The sequence below is a fragment of the Mus caroli genome, unplaced genomic scaffold (assembly GCF_978045245.1).
Source record: "Mus caroli unplaced genomic scaffold, Mus_caroli_1 scaffold_11, whole genome shotgun sequence".
NCBI classification, from domain to species: domain Eukaryota; kingdom Metazoa; phylum Chordata; class Mammalia; order Rodentia; family Muridae; genus Mus; species Mus caroli.
Window position 1 is genome coordinate 75,741,387 of NW_028227266.1, and position 21,136 is coordinate 75,762,522.

The 21,136-nt window shown below is 36.9% G+C and overlaps 1 protein-coding gene across 2 annotated transcripts in view; it reads right to left on the bottom strand.

Moving 5' to 3' along the window:
- Nucleotides 1-21,136, bottom strand: part of Tinag (tubulointerstitial nephritis antigen) — a 93,589-nt gene that overhangs the window by 55,385 nt on the left and 17,068 nt on the right. For both annotated transcript variants that reach the window (XM_021172721.2, XM_085844800.1), the window contains exons 4-6: nucleotides 15,499-15,613; nucleotides 4,699-4,822; nucleotides 1,353-1,503 (exon numbers count right to left, since the gene is read on the bottom strand). In XM_021172721.2, coding sequence (XP_021028380.1) covers nucleotides 1,353-1,503; nucleotides 4,699-4,822; nucleotides 15,499-15,613 — 390 coding nt within the window. The remainder of the gene's footprint in view (nucleotides 1-1,352; nucleotides 1,504-4,698; nucleotides 4,823-15,498; nucleotides 15,614-21,136) is intronic.

The window sequence follows — 21,136 nt, forward strand, 5'->3', positions numbered from 1 at the left end:
ATTTAATTTTTAAAAAATAATTTCACACATGAATACTGGATTTATTTCTATTACTACTTCTCCCACCTCCAATACCCCCAATGCTCCTATCTTCCACTTCCTCTCAAGTTCATGACCTCGTCCTTAATTTTGTTATATTATTATAGTACATATACACATGTATGTAATATATGTGATATGTGTATATCAACCTACTGAGTCCATCTAATGTTGCACATATGTACATGTGTTTAAGATGACTGCTTATGAGTCATTCTATTGGGACTTCACACCTGGAAAAAACCTGATTCTCACTTTCTGGTAGCTCTTCATCTACGGGTGGAACTTGTGAAATTTTCTTCCTCCACGGTGGTATGCTGACTAATATTAACATACAAGATGCAGGTCTAGTTTAGAGAACAATATTGCCTCTATTTTATGGGCCTAACATCCCTATCATGTCTAGAAGACGCTATGTCACAGTCCTCAGGCTGTTAAACTCTCTGTCCTCTTCACTGTGATTTGCTCTGATGCTTAGGTTTAGGGATTGTAGATGTAGTAACCATTTCATTTAATCATGGGACAGAGCAAAAGTTTACCTCACTGGAAGTTAACAGTCCAAATAAGGCAACTTCAATTTAAAATAATTTTTATTCGATAAAATAAATGACAAATTATTATGTTAGCTCCCATCAATACCAGAAATGGCTCACACTTATGGCTGCCTGTGGTCAGATGCCATGAAACAGCAGGTATATCAGAACTGTATGGTGAAGAACAAATGACCCGTCCTTGACCCCTCTCTCTATCAGCCACCGGACCCTTTGTGTTTTAATAACCTAGTTTTACAGTAGACACGGTTGTTCTATAGATATTAAATGCCATAAGAATGAGAACATGTCACTTGCCATTTTCAATCAAATAGGATGGAGGCTGATGAGTCGCCAAAACTCTAAATTGCTCATTAGTTTTATTTTTATTGTTTTTAGTATGATTTTTTTCAGGTGTATATTCCTTAACCTGGTTAAACAAATGGAACCACAGATTTATCTGTGACATTAGCCAATGTTACTCCGTCTGTGAAGACTCAGTAAAACTACTTGACTCAGAGCAACAAGAACAGATACTTCTTTCAGTCTTCATATTAATTTAGCTGGAAATGAGTACTGTCTTCTAACATTATCCCCAGTGGCTGATAATGCTAGAAGCTGGGTATAACATATAATTAAATGTGGCATTTTTTATGGTTATATAGATGTGGTATATTCAGGAGCATCTTTTTTGCAAAAAAAAAAAAAACAATTTTGGAAGGAGTCTTTTTCTATAGTCTCACTTATGAAAATCCTAGATTTGCATGCTGTGCGGTTATTTACCCACGTTTTCTCAGGAACCACCAGGCCCTATCTATGCTTCCACTGTTGCATCCATGATGATTCTTGGCACAACAAGAGATCAAATTCTGAGGCGAGAGATTGGCTGTGTATCGACCCTTGGACTGAATTGCAATTCGGTCAGCTGCCACACCTAGTTCAAACAAAATACTGATTAATATTCAACTATCATGTCATACGATATTTCTCATAAATTTTTATATGGGCCCTCAACTGATCTTCAAAATTGGTACTGCTCCAGTAAATCCCTTCTTAAAGGCTTTTCTATCTTGGTTATTCAAACGTAGTCTATGTATCTTTGAACCCCTTTTCTTTAAGGAATCTGTCAAGTGGTAGGTTTTCTGAGAGAAGGAGACATATGTACCCAAATTGTCTAACTCTTGCATCTGGAACAGCATCTTCCATAGAGTTACAGGCAAGTCTATGTTTTATACAAATGAAAATCAAGAAAGCTCATCGCAGAAATATTAACTGTAAATTAATCCATAGTAATTTTACATAGTAGAACAACCAAATCCATAACTTTACATTGGATTCTAAAATAACTATCCTGGACACCACACTTGACTAAATTGTGCTACTATAAATCTACATTAATGTATAGCTAAAATCTTTATAGCATACTTTTATATTCATAACATGATTAAAATAATCATATTTTAGTAAGCATGCAGTTAATTCTGTATATACACATATAGATACACACACTGTGTGTGTGTGTGTGTGTGTGTGTGTGTGCGTGTGTGTGCAACTAGGTGAGTGTATTACTGGGTATGGTTATGATATCATTATTATATACTTTAAAAAATTATTAGGGGCATATAATGTTTATTTTAAATGATAGATGGTCCCAATAGTCCCCAGCATTTGAATATTTATTTCAAAGTTGAATGGAGCATTAGGGTAGGTTTAGGAAATACAGCTTTGCTAGAGAGAATGTGTCATTAGGTGTAGGCTTTTGTTTGTTTGTTTTATTGCTGTTGTTGTTGCTGCTGCTACTATGCCAGGATACTTAATACCATGCATACTATTTTAAAATTGTAACAAGAAAAATAAAAACATTTATTGATGAAGAGCAGAATAAAAGAGATAACATATCTCTCTCCTCACAGAATAATAGTATAGGAAATGAGTCAAAAGTAGTGAAAATTAACTCTTGTCATCAGGAGATCAAAACCTTAGGGTGAAAGTCATTTCAGTAGGAATTCTTGAGATGTTAGAACCATAGGAAGAGCAACAGCAGCAACTAACCGGACCCCTCAGAGCTCCCAGGGACTAAACTACCAACCAAAGCATATCCATGGATGGGTCCATGGCTCTAGCTACATATGTAGCAGAGGATGGCCTTATCTTGCATCATTAGGAGGGGAGACTCTTGGTCCTGTGGAGGCTTGATGCCCCAGTGTAGGTAGATGGTAGAGCCATGAGGCAAGAGTGGGTGTGTGGATGGGGGAGCACCCTCTTCGAGGCAAAGTGGAGAGGATTTGCAGAGGAGAGACCTGGAAGGCTGACAACAGTTGAGATGTAAATAAAATAACCAATTGATAATAATAAAAAAAACCTACATCATGCTTCATCGCAGGCGAATCATAAGTCAATTTTTTAACTCACTTTCGATTATAAATTCTCTTTTCTCAGAGGAACTTTATTTTTTTTATTTTTTTTTTCTCAACCAAATTTTGTCAAGAATCCCTCAAGGTGTCAATTTGCAGTTTTTGTGTGCTTTGTACATGCCTGAAATGTGTGTACTATTCTGCTATGTTTAGATGTGTTCATTAACAGCTTCCCTTCATTCTCTACTCTGTTTTTTTTTTTTCAGAAGATACACTTTGTGGGATAAAATGGCAGTATCCTGCTGCCTCTGATATTCTCAAGAGAACAAATCTTTATTTTGTAGTGGAGAATAGAAGTTCTTTGATATATTGGAATTTGTTTGTTTGGTTTTTTTTGTGACTCGGGATGAAATATATTTTTAAAGGTTTGTATAACATTTCATTTAGAATACTTTCGCAATGAAGAAAAACAGAGGAGTTGGAAGTTTGAGGCTCAGGCTGATTTCTGACATGTTTTCTCTTTGTGTGTTAATTCACATTCATGGACTTCTTTCTTAAGACAGGAAGGTTGCCAGAGGATGCGCTGAGGCTGTCTGTAAGACCATGACCTGTGGAGACTAAAGGATACGTCCTCCAGATCAGCTCTAACAAGTTTTTTTTTTTTTTTTTTTTTTTTGCTGTTTATTACCACCAAGAATATTACTTAAATGTATTTGCAAATACTGGTCTACCCTAGATGTCAAGAATTGACCTCGTTTAGGAAGTATTTACCACATAAGCTCAAATTAGTAAATGTTTTAGTTGATTAAATCTTTATTCAACTGTCTGAAACAGAGCTCAAGGAAGTCATGGATTACTAACGCAGTAAGAGAAACACTGGGCAGATAATGTTTATACTGGTAAGGTGGGAAGTAGTACCTGAGGTAAGCAGTCCTAAGGCTAAGGTTATGCCAGGGCATTTCAAGAGTCATCAAGTCCTTAGAAAGAAGTAGAGATACAGAATGGCTAGCAAGTTTCTGTCGTAGAGAATGCTGCTGCCTGAGATGGCTTGCCCAAGAGCCTGGGCACACACAATGCTTGTAGTGTTTTAGTCTGCTCCTAAATGCTCTTTTGGACTGCATTGAAACCCCACAAAATAGTTCAGTGAAGATGTTGATAGTATCCAGAGATTAACATGGCAGCTTCTATTTCACTGTGGTAAAGTCTTTGGGTATGACTTTGGAGATCATATTGGAATCCTTCTTTGTTATACTTAAGAACTTGTATAAAAGTAGCCACTAGAGAGGGGATTTTTTTTTTATAGTTTCAAATGAGCACTAACATAATTTTGGAAAGTGATCTGATAAAATGAGGTGTAATACTTTAATTTACTATGGTTTAATTCTAAAGATTGCCTTTGCAATATAGTTTAATAACTATACTTGTATAAATTTTATTTAAAAATGTAAAATTTATATATGAATATTAGTATTGTGGGTAATGTTATAGTGAAAAGAAACCCAAATTCCCTTCTCATTACCTGGTCCAAACTCAAAATCAAATGAATTTTGGTGGGGTTTTTTTTGTTTTTTGTTTTTTCATTTATTGTATATATAAAAATAGGAATCAATATCCAACTTTTAGAATAAATTTATAACCTCTGTGTTCCTTTCCTTGGACTGATCATTTGTTATTATGTAAATCTTTTTTTCTTAGCTTACAAACTGTCCAAGTACTCTATTATGCTCTAAAGACAAACAGAAATTATGAAGAAGGGACTGAGATGATGTTATTACTTGCGGTGGAAAAAGCCCAGGATGCAGCACAGTTTTTTTGATCCAGTGGACCATGAGTCCATCCAGGCCACTTATAAGAAGCAATGAAAATCTCAGGAAGATCAGCTCTGGGAGGAAAAGATGCCTAAGGGAAAGAGAGACAGACACATTAGATGTTCTCAAGTATGTCCCCACTGCCAGGGTAATAAGCACGCATGCCCTCTTGCAATGCTTATAATGATTTTCAATTGTTTTATACATTCTGGTTTCTGATGGAAGCATAGGTATAGAGGGTTTCTGTACTACTTATGTTGAAAGGCAGCTGTATGTAGAGAATCACAACACAGATTGAATGCTGCTTCAGGTTACCAAATAGTACAAGGACATTTCTACCCCTGCACCTGTCCTCTTGAATCATAGCTTGCTCATTCATATTAAACACACGCACACACATACACACACACAAGATTGTGAAAATTATTACTAATAAGGAATTTTTATTTCCCTGTCTCTATTCCTTTTGGACGTATATATGGCTGGCAGGGGAATTTTTTTCAAAAGAAGCCATATAGGGTAATTGAATATTAAAACAAGAAATCATTCAATTTTATATCATTATGAGAAATAAGTCTAAAATTAATTTGTTCATATTTATAAAGTTATTAAAGTTTAAAGAGGACTATAAACTTTGTGTAATACCAAATAGATAATGCCATGATGTTATAAAAACCCATATTAATTTTCTAACAGGGTCAGTTCTTGCCACTATCTCAACACACGTAGGTGACATAATAAAAGAAAATATTTGCAGCCCTTTAAATAAATGAGGGATTTTACTTCCAAAAACTAATTGATATGCTAAAGGCTCTGTTAAGAAAGATTTCCTCCTCGCACTAGACCATTGACCGAGAGTTTTTCTTGACCTCGGCCACCATCACTGTCATTTCTACAAGAAATATGTGGGAGCCGGATGTGGTGGCGCACACCTTTAATCCCAGCACTTGGGAGGCAGAGGCAGGTGGATTTCTGAATTCGAAGCCAGCCTGGTCTGCAAAGTGAGTTCCAGGACAGCCAGAGCTATACAGAGAAACCCTGCCTCAAAATATATATATATATATATATATATATATATATATATATATATATATATATATACACATATACATATACATACATATATATATATATATATGGATTCTGCACCTTGTGTCAAAAACTAAATGTCTGTAAATAATAAAAGATCATTGATTTAATGGTTTTATGATTCATGTTTGTGAAGCAACTGATATGAAATCTTATAAGAAATTGCTTCTCACAATTACAAAACGGATTCAAAGTCTAGCTCAAGTAAAATGTCCTTGTGAAAAGGGCACCGACCCAAACTAATTTTTAAATTATGGCATTGGTAAGAGAATTCACTTTAGATGTAGAGAACTATTACTACCCAATGAGAGAGTAAGGTGTCCTGAATCCATTTCAAGTGTGTTGTTACTTATAAGAGTGAAGGAAGGACATGGAGCTGGTCATTACAATGTGCCTGAATGTTCAAGACCAGCATCACAGAACCAAGGGATCTAAAATGTCAGTGTTGCATGATGAACAGCATGGCAGAAGCTAAGTCGGAACAACATAAGCATAGTGGGCTGAACGGAATCACTGAAGACATAGAGGCTCCACCTCAAAAGCATCTTTCTTTCTTTCTTTCTTTCTTTCTTTCTTTCTTTCTTTCTTTCTTTCTTTCTTTCTTTCTTTTTTTTTTTTTTTTTTTTTTTGAGACACGGTTTCCCTGTATAGCCCTGGCTGTCCTGGAACTCACTTTTGTAGACCAAGCTAGCCTCGAACTCAGAAATCTGCCTGTCTGTGCCTCCCGAGTATTGGGATTAAAGGAGTGTGCCACCATGCCCGGCTCAAAAAGCATCTTTCTAAGTGGGCAACAGACACACATCTTACACATCACCGTGCTTCCCACATTACGCTCATCAGCTTATCAGTGTGCCTTTAATCACTTATCACATGAAGGGGCCTCAAGTTTCCAGAAAACTTGATTGTCTCAATGGCACTTGTTATGGTACGACTCTCAAATACAATTAAAGTATATAGTGAAAGTACAACCCTTCTACTGTGCTGATGCAATGACCCACCACTGCTAATCCAGTTCATCAGGATTTAGTTATGTACAATTTTACTTCCACATTTGATAATCAGACTGTTTTGCATATGAAAGGTAGCCTGTTAATAATAAAAGTGTGGCACAGGCCTTTAATCCCAGCACTCTGGAGACAGGGGCAGGCAGATTTCTGAGTTAGAAGCCAGCCTGGTCTACAAAGAAACCTGGCTATACAGAGAAACCCTGTCTCAAAAAACCAAAAAAAAAAAAAAAAAGTGTGTGTGTGTGTGTGTGTGTGTGTGTGTGTGTGTGCAAGTCAGGTAGATTCCATCTCTTAACATAGGATTTCCCCTATTTCCTTTAGCACTTTGAACTACTATAGCACTAGGTATTTGCTACTTTAACGATTTCTGCTTTTAAAAAAAAAATCACAAAATCTGGGTAATCCTTCTCAGTAAGATATCAGACACACAGCAATTCTAATACTTTTTATTGAAAACGTATTTTTCAGCATGATAAGCCAGAATACGTGTAATTCATCTGTTGGTGTTTTAAAGATTTTTACCACTTATTTAATGTTGGTTTTCCTTTAAAAAACAAAACTGGTCTCTATGACATAAAGCTTGCCAGAGAAATTACTTTCAATTTTATTTCCCTTAGGATAACAAATGATTTAAGTAAGGAAACATAAAGAAAATCCCCTAACTATTATATTCCTGTAGAAACAAAAAATATTTTTGAGAGCCAATAAGTCACAGAATAACTCTTAGAAATGGCTTAAAGATTTCTGGGTTTAATAAATGATACATTTTGATTAATTAACTTGATGAAATATAACCTAGTAACAAAAGGAATCCTGAGGACCACCTAAGAGTGACAGAAATTACAAATGTGGTATCTTATATGAAATAGGAATTTGCCATTACCTGGAATATGCACTCTTCCAATTTAATTCTTTAAATTGTTATGTTGAAAGAAATCAATCAAAATTTGATTTATAATTTTCAAACTAACATTAGCCAAATTTGAGATTAAATTTGTACAGTTGCCCTGTTTCAACATTTTATTTTGGAAAAAATAAGGCTATTGTGGACAGATGTCCAAACCCACAGCAGTGCTAATCCCCAGAGCCTTCCTTACATTAACTCTGCATCTAGACTGTGAGGAATGGGAAGGCATCACCGAGAAGCGTAAGGCACACTTATTTTCTCAGAAACATTGGAAAGCATATACATAGTTCCTGTTGAGTCCATACCTACAGGACGCATACTATGTGGGCCAACCCTCTCTTAACTCCAGCTCCAACTTGACCTTCTTCCCTATCTTAATGTGGATAACCAGAAACATCTAAAATTCCAATAATGAGACTGAGAGCCTAAGTTTATTTCAGTATTTCACCATTCCAAGTGAGTGGCAAAGAATACCAGGACATTTCTCTGGATTGTTTCATCTTGAGGAGGACGCTGAGGCTTTTCGAGTGGCCAGGGGATACAGAAATACTTCTCCTCCTCCAAAGTCTTTAACTTTGCGTGTTAGCATTGAAATTTTTTTATGTTTCTCTGCTGTCTGATGTTCAGTCACTAGTGCCAGCTCTTCTCTAGTCCTCTTCTTTCTTTATAGGCATGGAATTTTTTATCGTGGCACTCACAGGCTCTCAAAAGTGACTGTACTGGCCACACTCCGGTGGCTGCTGTTGCTATTTCCAGCATAATACACACAAGTGTCACTTGGTAGTGTATGATAATTTTCTTTAAAAGACAACTCGTTTTCCTACTCTCCCGCTACCTCATAGTTGGGCCTCATAGTTGGGCCTAGGGGAGACCCCTTGAGCTGGTATCCAAGCTTGGGAATGAAGGAGAAAGTGAAGGAGAAGCAACAGTGCAGATGGAAGCTTGGGTGCAGGACCCTCCCTATCTGAGGCTTTGCATGAGGAGGATAGGGAGTGACTTTTGCCAGGCTTATGCCACTGTCACTTTTGGACTTGTTGGTCATATTTAGTAAAGAATAAAGAATTGCCCATTGCCGTTAAAGTTTCTAGGTCAATGTTGTACTACATTGAACCAAAACCATGAAAGATAAGAAAGCGCTTCATTTTCCGAGGTACTGAAGAGTTTAGGAAAATACATATGAAATAGATGACTATGTCCTGAATGGTTACCTAGATGATTTTTACCAGTTGGAAGCAAACTTAGCAGGTAATTTTAAGGGGAATGGATTTATCTGAACAGTTTATAAGCCATTTAAAATTAAATTGGTTTATATTTTCAGCACAGTCTTTCAGCAAGTGCCAGTGTATGTGAGGTTATAAAAATTAGAGATGATATTCATAGTTTTAACAGCTTATTGTCTAGCTCAGTGAAACTTGTTTCATTTTATTCTGTTTCTTATCTCATGTTGATGATAAAGGAAAGAATTGGTGTCTGTGGAACAGATTTGGGGAAGAAATAAGAATAGAAAAGATGGACCCTAGTATTGGAAAGCCAGCTAGCAGGTATATGGTACATGAGCACCTCACATTACTTCAGAAATGTACTTTTTAACAGCCGTTGTGAAAGTCTATCTCTGCTGATCACTTAGGTCCCTGAACTGGTCTAGTTTTGCCAGTTACTGTCCCAGAGCGATGGCTAGAACTTTAAGAACCTTGACTCAGTGACAATGAGAATGTCAAACATTCTGGTTTGCTCTTGCCATTCTCCCACAGATGTAAGAAGGTTCTGAGGTGAACACACACTGACCCAGCCTCCACCATTCCTGACCCAGACTCTCTGACACCATCCAGACTCACTGTGCTGTGGCCAGCTACCCTGTATGTCAGCGTGGGGAAAGGGGCCATTTTTTTTGTCTAATATGTGAATTATAGAAGTATCTAACTGTGATTTCTTTGTTTTTGTTTTTGTTTTTGTTTTTGTTTTTAAGAGAGATCATGAAATGGAGAAAATCTGAGAAGAGCTGATGGAGGGACAATAGCATGTTTAAGATATATTGTGTGAAAAAAATTAAAAGTAAGGAGAAAAAGAAAACAAACCGATTATGTCAAATTACTAGGGGGTTATCAAAATCAGTCAGTAAAACATAATTAGTGATGAAGCATTCAGATGATCAAATGCACTATTATTTTCTCATCAAAATATTTAGGGACTTTAAAAGTTAGTTTGTAATTCATAAAATGCTATTTTGTTTAACTTTCAACATACCATAGAAAATTTATGTTGTCATTATTATTTGTTACTTTTGTCAACTAAGTTCATTTACATTGAATGACTGAATAAATATTCTTGTTAGAGTAACTGTGAATATTTTTATCCTTACCAACTTGATATCTAATGTACTAGTTTGGCTATGGGTTTCAGTTGACATGTCAGCCTTCCTAACATTTTCATACTTTCTAAAGAGTCGCACCTCAGATGTAACATCAAATTATTGGCATGGGGTCAACCAACGGGGGAAATAAAAATGCTTATTTCTTAAATTTTTTGAGTTTACTGAATGTGTTCACATGTCTGTCCTGCATGTATGTATGTGTACAACATTTATGCCTGGTGCCTGCAGAGTCAGAAGATGACATCAAATTCACTGGAACTGTAGTTACAGGTAATTGTGAGCTGCCATATGGGTGCAGGGAACTAAAACTGTGTCTTCTATAAGACTAGAAAGTATTCTTAATCTCTAAGCCAACTCTCTGGGTGCTACTTTCAACAATTTCAACTGAACCAAATATAAAAGTAAATTCTTAATTTTCAGGTTTTTTTGAAAACTGGTAATTTTTAATCCAAGATATTTCCAAGATTTATAAATAAATGTAATACAATGAGGTTCCTTGGAGCTATTTGGTAAATCCCCAAGCACTTGAGTATTAAATATGGTAATAACGATCTTATACTGTTAATTTGATTTAATTTGGTTTAGTTTAGTCTTAAGAACAGAGTAGAACTTTCAGGCTCATCAAAAACATGTAAACTCCATCAGCCAGTACGTGAAAAGCTGCACCTTTCAGTAGAAAATAAAATGCTAAGAATGATGAAGGTCTAAATAATTTGGTCTTCATAGACCTAACCCATTTCAGACTGTACTCTTACCTCAAAGTTAAGGAAATCAAAGTAAAAAACACAAAGAAGGAGAAAATTACCTAACAGTGTATAAAAGCAGTCCCTTGGCATCTTACTGCAGCCTGCTTTGCTAAACACATACTGAGCACTTTATAATACTCATGAAGCTATAAGATCTGGACTCAATGGTAACCATCATTTCATGGAGGGCATAAGCAGTAAGACCTTAATATCCAAACACTCTGGCTTCAGTGAATGTTCTAGCCTATAGATAGATATATGAATAGATATATGAATGTATGCACATATATGTGCAAATGTATAGGACTTGATGTAGAAACCAGGGCTTGCACATACTAGGCAAACATTCTACTCCTAAGCTCAATACCAAGCCCATATATACTTTTAAAAATCTCTTCAACAATAGTGCTTCTGCTGGCTCAGAAGACCCACCATAAATATAAGCTTGCATGCAGCCAACAGTAATTGGTTGTTTCCCCACCCCCACCCCCAGGAACTGTCAGTGTTCTACTTTCTCCCCAGTATATGCTTCTAGCCCACTTGCTACTCTTATTTTAAAATTTTAGCTGACGTTAGTATTTATTAAATTACATCGTGTAGAATCAAATACCTGATTACTTAACCAAAAGTTTCTCTAATTTCCTGAATTTAGAACATGCTGCATTAAAAAAAAGTTGATGAAATAAACATTGCAATGACCTCACTATCCTTATGAATAGTGTGAATCTTCAGAAGAAAGATGCAATGTGTTTATCACAGCTTCCTCTGGCATCTGCTGACATATGGTTCTTGTCTGCTACCCATGGAAGCCTACGTGTGGAGTCCAGGCGAGCTCCCTCTCAGACTTCTCCTTTTTGCTCCTTCTGCGTCTGCTCACCATTCTGCTTGTGCCAGAGAGAATATGTTCACTTGCCTTTTGGTTGCCTTACCTAGGTTTCCCCTCCAAGGGGGCCATTCACAAATTCACAAAATTATCTTCTGGCCCCACCTCATTGACATACTTGTATTCCATGTTGTTGCCAATCACAATTCATGGAAAATATGCTTGAAGGAATTTCTGAGTTAATTTTTCAATGTAATATATGTATTAATTCTTTGAGAATTTCACACCACGTATTTTGGATCATATTTACCCCCCATTCTTTCTCCTACCCTGAGGCCTACCTCCAAATCACAACTCCTTGTCTTCTACTTTTTTTTTTATGCTGCACATGTTCATGGGTATACGACCATCTACTGTAGCACAGTCAACTACTTATTGGCAATAGCTTTGAAGAAAACTGACTCTACCCTTCCCAGAAGCCACAGACTATAAATAGCTCCTCACTTAGGGGAGAGAGACAATGAATCCTTCTCCCCTTCATGAAAGTATGTTAACTAGCTTGATCTTGGACATGTTTTATGCAGACAACCTCAGCTTCATTCAGTTCATTAGTGCAACAGAGTCTTAAATTTATTGTGAATATCTTCATAAAAGCCACTGATATTCCTCTAACTGAAGTCCAGTAGACTATCACAGACCAATTGTGATTTCAACCAAAGAATAAAGCTAGGATACCAAATCAGGGAGATAAGACTTTACCCAGGAATTAAGCATGTTTCAGCACTCATTTTCTCAATCCAGAGTAAAGCCTTCCCAACACTTATATAGACACTATTGCCAAATAATGAGAGAGATTTTGGGGCTAGGGTGCAGTGCATTTTCTCAGTATTCTGGCATTCCTATAATGGTTTGACAAGTGTAGAAATAAATCAATAATCAACCAATAACTCCACTAAAATGTATAGCCTTCAACCATAGGATTTTACATCAATAATCCTCTTATACTCCATCCTGTGCTGAAGATAATTTTAAGTGGAGGAAATACCAGTTATTCAGAAATAAAATTACATAAACTGTTCATTCTTATTGTACTTTGAGTCAGTCTAATGTCATTTATTGGATATTATTTGTACAGTCATAAGGCTATGTCATTAGCCTATCTATGGCTTCCAGTTCAGCTCAGTTTGTGTTGATCTTATGTCCTTCTTCAAAAAACTTACCTTAGTCCTATTCTCTTCCATTTGAGTAGTATTTAAGACAATTTTAGCACTTAAAACTTAGCATTCAAGCTATTGTGCCCAAAAAGTCAGATTCTATTTCTATGCCTTCTGTAGTAATTAGGTAATGGAACTCTTGTAGGTCAGCTGAATTGTTCCTGCTGCTTTCTTAGAAATACTTAGCAACGAGGCATTTTAAACTCTCCTAGAATGCTAATCAGTCTTTTTTTTTTTTCATTTATAAATCTCCACAAAAACTTTTAGGCAAACAAATATTCAGGAACCAATACATGTTCAGAATGAAATGTTTTGTTGTCTGCAGTGTTGAGTAGTAGCTTGAAAAACTTTATCACATATTTTTCTAAACTAGAATAAATCACAAAAAGCCAGGAAGTTAAAGTTTGAAAAGGAAACATTAGAAACAATCTTGAGGAAGATCATACTAATATTTACCAAAGATTGGGCTCATTGTGGCCCTCGAAGAAAAGTCAAGAATAATCATTAAAATGAATTTTACCTTGAGCAATGCTAAAGAGAAGAGAAGAGAAGAGAAGAGAAGAGAAGAGAAGAGAAGAGAAGAGAAGAGAAGAGAAGAGAAGAGAAGAGAAGCCACCATCACCATCACCACCACCACCACCAACACCACAGCAAAAACCACAAGGGAAAATGAGTTTTTCCAATTGCATAAAGTTAAGATTTTATGTTACTAAAAAACATGAAATGAGCCATGCTGCTAAAGATTTTGTCAGAGTGGCGTAAATGACCTCAAAATATTTCTTAACTGTGCATCGCTGAAAAATAGCTCTTGGTAGGAGATTAACCATCTTTTTCTTTTCTTTTCATGTTTGATGTGAATTGGCTAAAGTTACCTGGACCTGCTTATGATGCAGACTATTGGGATAGGGGAAATAGACAAGGCTCTGCAATGTAATGAACCCCAGGGCAGCACTTTGTTTGTTCATTCTCAGTGGGACTTGGGCTCACTCAGTTTTACTTTGCTTGACATTGAGTGATGGTAGGACCCAGAACACCATGCTGTTATGGGAATTCAATGAAATGAAGTATGAAGGTATTTGCATGCTTGGCACACATCTGCCCAGGAAATGTCACCTAGTATTATTTTCTCTGATACTAGTTATGTTCTAGCAAGGCTGGAATCTAAATTGGAACGTAACTGGGGTGATCGTATGCCTGTAAACCAAGCTTGGGTTCGATATTTAATAGGCATTAGTTAATTTACAATTCCTCTAGCAGCAGAATGCTAAAAGCATTTGGGCAGCTGAAGCTGATGTCTTTATTGTTGACTGACAAGCTCCACCACAGTGCCACTGCATTCCACTCTGCTTTGGATTCTAGTAGATCTAGAGAAATAGCTCAATTTAAAAGTGTATGTGCCTGGGAAACACTATATGCTGAGTGGTGTTTGCAGTCCCTAGAAAGGTGGAAGCTTCCTTATGCAATCTGTGCAATAACACGATGTGAAGCAAGAAAATACTAATAAACAATTACATAAATGAGTGTGCCAGGTGTTCAGGCAAAATTCAAATATATTATTTAAGGCAATTTGAGGACTTTTGAGGACCTCTCTTTTCTAATGATCACGGAATGCATACCTGAGGTTCCAAGTATTTATTTTATCCTTATATGATAATGAGTAGTCTAAGAGAGGCCATCAAAGTTTTGATGAATTCACAAAACATTTCCTTTCAAAATCAAAGAATAGCCAAACACGATAGCACAATCCTATAATCTCAACACACAACTGGTTTTAGCATATTTGTGAGATAAAGGTTACCTGGCCCCAATGTAGTAAATTCCATTACAATCTGCCTTATACAATAAGACAATATCTTAAACATTACAGATAAAATAAATAAGTAAAGACAAATAAATTGGTGTATTGTGTCAAAGAGGCAAAACAGTCTAAACTATTCAACAAGGAAGGATTTATTTTAGCTCATGTTTTTGGAGGTTTTAGGCAGTCATGGGGAGAGGGCAGGTGGAGCCAGCCATTCCCACTTTGATGACCAGGAAACAGAGGGGGAGCAAGAGGCCAAAGAGCAAGCTTCCCACTTTCCCCTCTTCTTATTGTACGGGGGCCTTAGATTATGTGATAATGCCACTTACTTTTAATTACTCTAGTTAAGATAATTAATTATCTTATTAAGTTTATTACTTAATTAAAATAGTCAATCGATTGTTTTAATTAATTCTTTAACTATGTGTTAATTAACAAATAATTTCGAAAACAACAACAACAAAAAATCGTCCATTCATTTCTGGAAGTATACCCTCCTCAATCAAATCAACTTGACATCAAGTTTTGCCACAGAACACATTGAACAACCTTTCAGCAGACATACGGTTTTCTGTGAGATCACTGACAACGAACCAGAACATCACTCATTGTTTGAAGGGCACACACAATTTTCTAGGTATGTAATGGGCATTACATTTAGGAATTTGTCTTTTTAATTAGTGAGAAAAATGTCTCATTTTCGTGGCCTGAAAAGTCAAAACTATATTATGGCTCAGATTTCTTTAAGCATGCACATCAATTCACCTGTAAAAACACATGAACAACCACAAAACAGAAAGAACACTTACTGTCATTTCATTCATGCTGAGAAGCATGGGGCTAGGTGGCAAGGTGCCAAGGCGGAATTTGAATCCTTCTTCTAAGGTCATTCCCCAGAATTGGCTATAATTCTGTGCTGTCCATCTACCTTACAAATGAAGCAGAAATATGCATAGGTCACATGATATCACGCTTACAAATACAGGTGTATTTCTAGATCTGAATAGTATATAGTAACAGGATCTCAAAATATGGGAAATATCAGTACAGGGTAGATATTCTTCATACAGATCCAGCACTGATTATTCTACAACGAAGTACGTAAAACGCTAGTCTAGAATTTGACCCATCTCAGTTATGATTGATGTAAGAATCATGAGGCCAAATAGTTATAAGTTGAAACCAGGAATATGAAATCTTAATATTCTATAAATGAATTAAGTATAAGGCTAATATATGCAGTTTCTTTGAAATGTACTTAATTGCTTTTTAGAAAGAAATTTGACTCTACAGACAAGTACTTACAGGTTTAAATAGGACAATTGGTGCCTTTAGAATTTATATTCAAAATTTATCAATTAAAAAGAAGTACCCATAAAAAATTGAAAGTTAGCTAGCTAAGCATCTTAATTTTTGCAGTATTTGAGATTGAATGTAAGACTTCATATATGCAGGCGGCAAGTGTTCTACCATTGAACCACAGCTTTGTAATCTTCATTGTCCTTCTTTAAAAAGATTATATTAGCAACTGTTAATAAGACATTAAGATAAATGTGTTAAGGAATTAATTTGTATCCTGTGTTAACCATTATTAACAGTTACTGGCAAACATATTAAGTCCACTGTTTAAAATTAGCTATTAAAATGCAAGTTTTTCTAAAGAGAGATGGCTCAGTGGTTAAGAGCGCTGGCTGCTTGCTTTTCCAGAAGGCCTGAGCTCAATTCCTAGCAACCCACATGGTGGCTCACAAACATCTGTGACGAAATCCAGTGCCCTCTTCTGGTGTATCTGAAGACAGGTACCTGCATTCATATAAATGAAATAAATCTTTTTTTATAAAAAAAAAAATTCCTTTACTACCTTGCCTTTTAAGAATCCCTAATTTCATAATGCAATGTGGAAAATTGAACTTCGAGTTCTCCAGTAGGTGACAGTGCCTGAAAACTGCACATCTGACAGGCATCTGAACATCACTCATCCAAATCATTCCCACGGCACTCAAATCTTTTCAGTATTTAAATCAGGTCCATACTGATGTGTTTGTTATCAAAATTACCTATAGTGTGATGGGCTCCTTTGACTGATTAAAATTCAACTAAATTTTCAGTAATATTTTTAAAGCAAAATCGGCAACACCTAAGAAATTCCAAGGTGGAAACCTCTGGATGTGTGTTATGCATGATCGTGTTGTTTAAAAAACAAAGACAACTTGCTTGGATGAAGTCGGATGGGGGTGCAGGGAGGTATCTGATCAGTAGTCTTCAAATTGGTCAGATACATCAAGGGGTCACTTAAGTTCGCACTCAATTTAATGAAAGGAAGAATCATTTTAAAATTTAAGATAGAGGGATGGATCTGGAGGGTGGACCGTGCCTTTAACCCCACCACTCAGAAGGCTCTATGAGTTCAACACTAGCCTAGGCAATAGTGTGAGTTTTAGACTAGCCAGAGATGCAAAGTGAGACAGTCTGGAGAGGTTGTTCAGCTATAGTTAAGAGCATCTGCTTCTCTTGGACTAAAATTCGGTTCTTAATACCCACATGATGGCTCAGAACCTTCTGTAACTCCAGAACCAAGGAATACAATGGCCACTTCTGACCTCTGCAGGCACCAGGCACATGTGTGAGATGTACATATATATGCAGGCAGGCAAAACATTCATTTATATAATAAGTACATAAATCTTTAAAAACAACAATAATAATAGTATAGAGATCTGGTTCCTGGCTGACAGTATGTAGGACTTCACTTCACCTAGAGCTCCTGCAATCCTCCTCAGATTTCAATTCTGAGGATCAGAAATTGTGTTTTGAGACCAGGTAAGTGAAAGAAGATCAAGATAAAAAGACATCAGTACAGGAAATGAGAGAAAGAACTGCAGATCACAGAACTAAGACAGAATGGGCTTTTGCCCACCAAGAAGTCGGGGCATAGAAAAATACCCAGAACTGGCATGGAATTAGATCCTGCCAGGAAGGAGCAGGAAGACTTCAGCACCTGGACCGGTCAGAACTTGGAGAATTGATTGACTCTGCAGGAAACTCCATGGGTGAACTCGACTACTAAAGAGGAAATTGTAAAGAAATTGCCATGTGAGCACTAGAAGAGGGTGAGGAAATCTGAGATGGAGAGATTCCCAATGCTCATGATGATCTCCACCAACGACTGAAGGAGCACGTGACCAGCCTGTAGGCCCACAGAGCCAGGCTGAGGGAAGAGCCCAATAGTTGCAACAAAAGTGAATTCAACCTGCCCAAATCCACCATCACGTGACAGAGGCACAGTAGCCCTCACACACAGCTCTGGAGAAAGGATTAGGGATCATAAAGCTGAAACATCTGTGCAGCTCATTATCAACCCACCCTCTCTATTACAGAAAGAGCAAGAGATCCACTAGGATTCAGGGGAGAGTGTGACAGCGCTTACCTGTGTTTTGTTTTGTTGTTAGCTTCATTTAGTTGTTTTAGGTAGAGTCTTATTCTGTAACCCCGGTTGGCTACATCATACTTAAATTGACCTCAAATACTGATCCTCCTCCATCGGCCTATCCATTACCGGGATTACAAGCTTCAGCTCTCGAGCCCGGTTGAGTTTTTAGCTTTAAAGTACAGAGTCTGGAATGTTTGCTTCACAGTTTCAGATAAATATAACAGGTATGGATCTCCTTTTATCCTGCTAACTCACTTAGAATTATTTGTGCAATTTTAACTTGGCATTGTGTTCTGGCCTTTTATAATGGCACAGCATGTTGGCTTTTTAAGAGAATAAATCAGTTTAAAGCAAAAAAAAAAATATATATATATATATTCATATTTTCAGCAATTCCATGAAAGATGCTTTTCATTGCTCATCTCCATACAAAAGAAAGCACAGACAAGTAGGACCTGGTGGCTCATGCCTCTAATACCAGAGCTTGAGAACTGACCATAGAAGAGGATGTTGACTCAGACAACAGCCTGGAGTATGCAGCATAATGCTGTCTCAACAAACAAACAAGCAAGAAAATAAATAGTAGATAAATACACACTAAAGTATATTATGCACAATAAATACAGATCTGAGCTTAAAATACAGTAAAGGTTTAGGGAAACGACATTTTCAAGCAAAGCTTGTGTGTTTGTAATTCACATGCTTTAATTTTTTTTTACAAAAGTAAAAAGCCCATGCCTCATATGTATGCCTCCATTGTACTTAAAACAAGTAAATGAGAGAAGAAAAGCTCTTCTTCTGAGGAATGCAGGTACCACAGAGCATCCAAGGTCTTGAGAATGCCTTCTTCCCATCCTGTGTAGGAGTGGTTCCTGTGCATGCTGTAACAGTAAAAAGCTTTTCTCTTATGGTTTCTTGGAAATTTGTGCTGCATAGGTCCAGCATTTAAATCCTTTGAGAAACCTGACTGGGGCCATTTATCATGATGATACAGACTCTTGTGTTTGTTATGTCTTTTCAATGATTTGGATATAATTTAGGCACAGGAAACCATAATTGGTTTCCCTAGAAATACTCAAATGTCATCAAGCTATCTCCCAAAACACTGGTTAAACAAACACATCAGAGAACTTAAGAATGACTTCAGAATATTAATGTCAATGAATAATTTTGTTCTTTCAGGGCTAGAAATAAACTTTCATGTCCAAAAAAAATGTGACTTTCTGTACTTTATGTCTTCTAAGAAAATGCATTAGATACATTGAAATTCAGTGCTACCAATGTCCTGGGAGACATAAAATGTTATGCCTAAAGAAATACTAGTTATATTTTTTAAATGTATCTTAAGGGCCATTGAGATAGGTCAGGGGGCAATGGCACTTACTACCAAGACTGATGAAGGTAGCTCCCTCCCAGGTGTCCACATGGTGGAAGGAAAGAGCCGACCCTTCCAATTTTGCCATAACTATTAGCATCATACTACAACCACGCTATTCCCACACCCCTACACCACACAAAATTTTAAAATATAATTTCAAAACACCTTTTAAAGATATGTATCTGAAAATTCCTTCACTTTTCTAGTTGCTTCAAGGTGGTCTTTTTACATTTGGTATTTGGAGGAATGTCAATAAAGTATTGGTGGCTTCTAGACTGATAAATGGCGGAGGGGGAATGTTAGAGCATAGGTTAGCCAGGTTATTCCCTTTTCATTCCAGTCTGTAAAGAAAGCAACAGTAGGAGCCTACATCTTATTTCCCTGTGTATAAGTGGAGAAGTGACCAAACTTGAGGGTCTTCAGCTGACAGGGCTTGTTCCCAGTGTTTCTTAGCCATCCTTATATCTTCAAATTGCTAGCTACACAGTACATCTCTACATGTCTTTGGATATCACTGTAAGTGATATTTATTAAATGTCAATCAATTCCATGAGATTTTAGATTAGCACAATATTAAAGGTACTGTCAAGATAGAACTCCATCTGACTGAGTTCATAGTCTATCTACCTAGGGGAGCCGCATGTGGGTTTGACTTGGTTAAGGCAACAACAGAGAGAAACTCATCACAACCAATCAGTCTTAATTTTACCTACCACATCTGCAAGGGAATTTTACCTACCACATCTGCAAGGGAATTTTACCTACCACATCTGCAAGGGAATTTTACCTACCACATCTGCAAGGGAATTTTACCTACCACATCTGCAAGGGAATTTTACCTACCACATCTGCAAGGGAATTTTACCTACCACATCTGCAAGGGAATTTTACCTACCACATCTGCAAGGGAATTTTACCTACCACATCTGCAAGGGAATTTTACCTACCACATCTGCAAGGGAATTTTAACTACCACATCTGCAAGGGAATTTTACCTACCACATCTGCAAGGGAATTTTACCTACCACATCTGCAAGGGAATTTTAACTACCACATCTGCAAGGGAATTTTACCTACCACATCTGCAAGGGAATTTTACCTACCACATCTGCAAGGGAATTTTACCTACCACATCTGCAAGGGAATTTTACCTACCACATCTGCAAGGGAATTTTACCTACCACATCTGCAAGGGAATTTTACCTACCACATCTGCAAGGGAATTTTACCTACCACATCTGCAAGGGAATTTTACCTACCACATCTGCAAGGGAATTTTACCTACCACATCTGCAAGGGAATTTTAACTACCACATCTGCAAGGGAATTTTACCTACCACATCTGCAAGGGAATTTTACCTACCACATCTGCAAGGGAATTTTACCTACCACATCTGCAAGGGAATTTTACCTACCACATCTGCAAGGGAATTTTACCTACCACATCTGCAAGGGAATTTTACCTACCACATCTGCAAGGGAATTTTACCTACCACATCTGCAAGGGAATTTTAACTACCACATCTGCAAGGGAATTTTAACTACCACATATGCAAGGGAATTTTAACTACCACATATGCAAGGGAAGATTCATTCACTCTCACCACTCAAGGACACAAACCTTTCCTAGATACTCTAA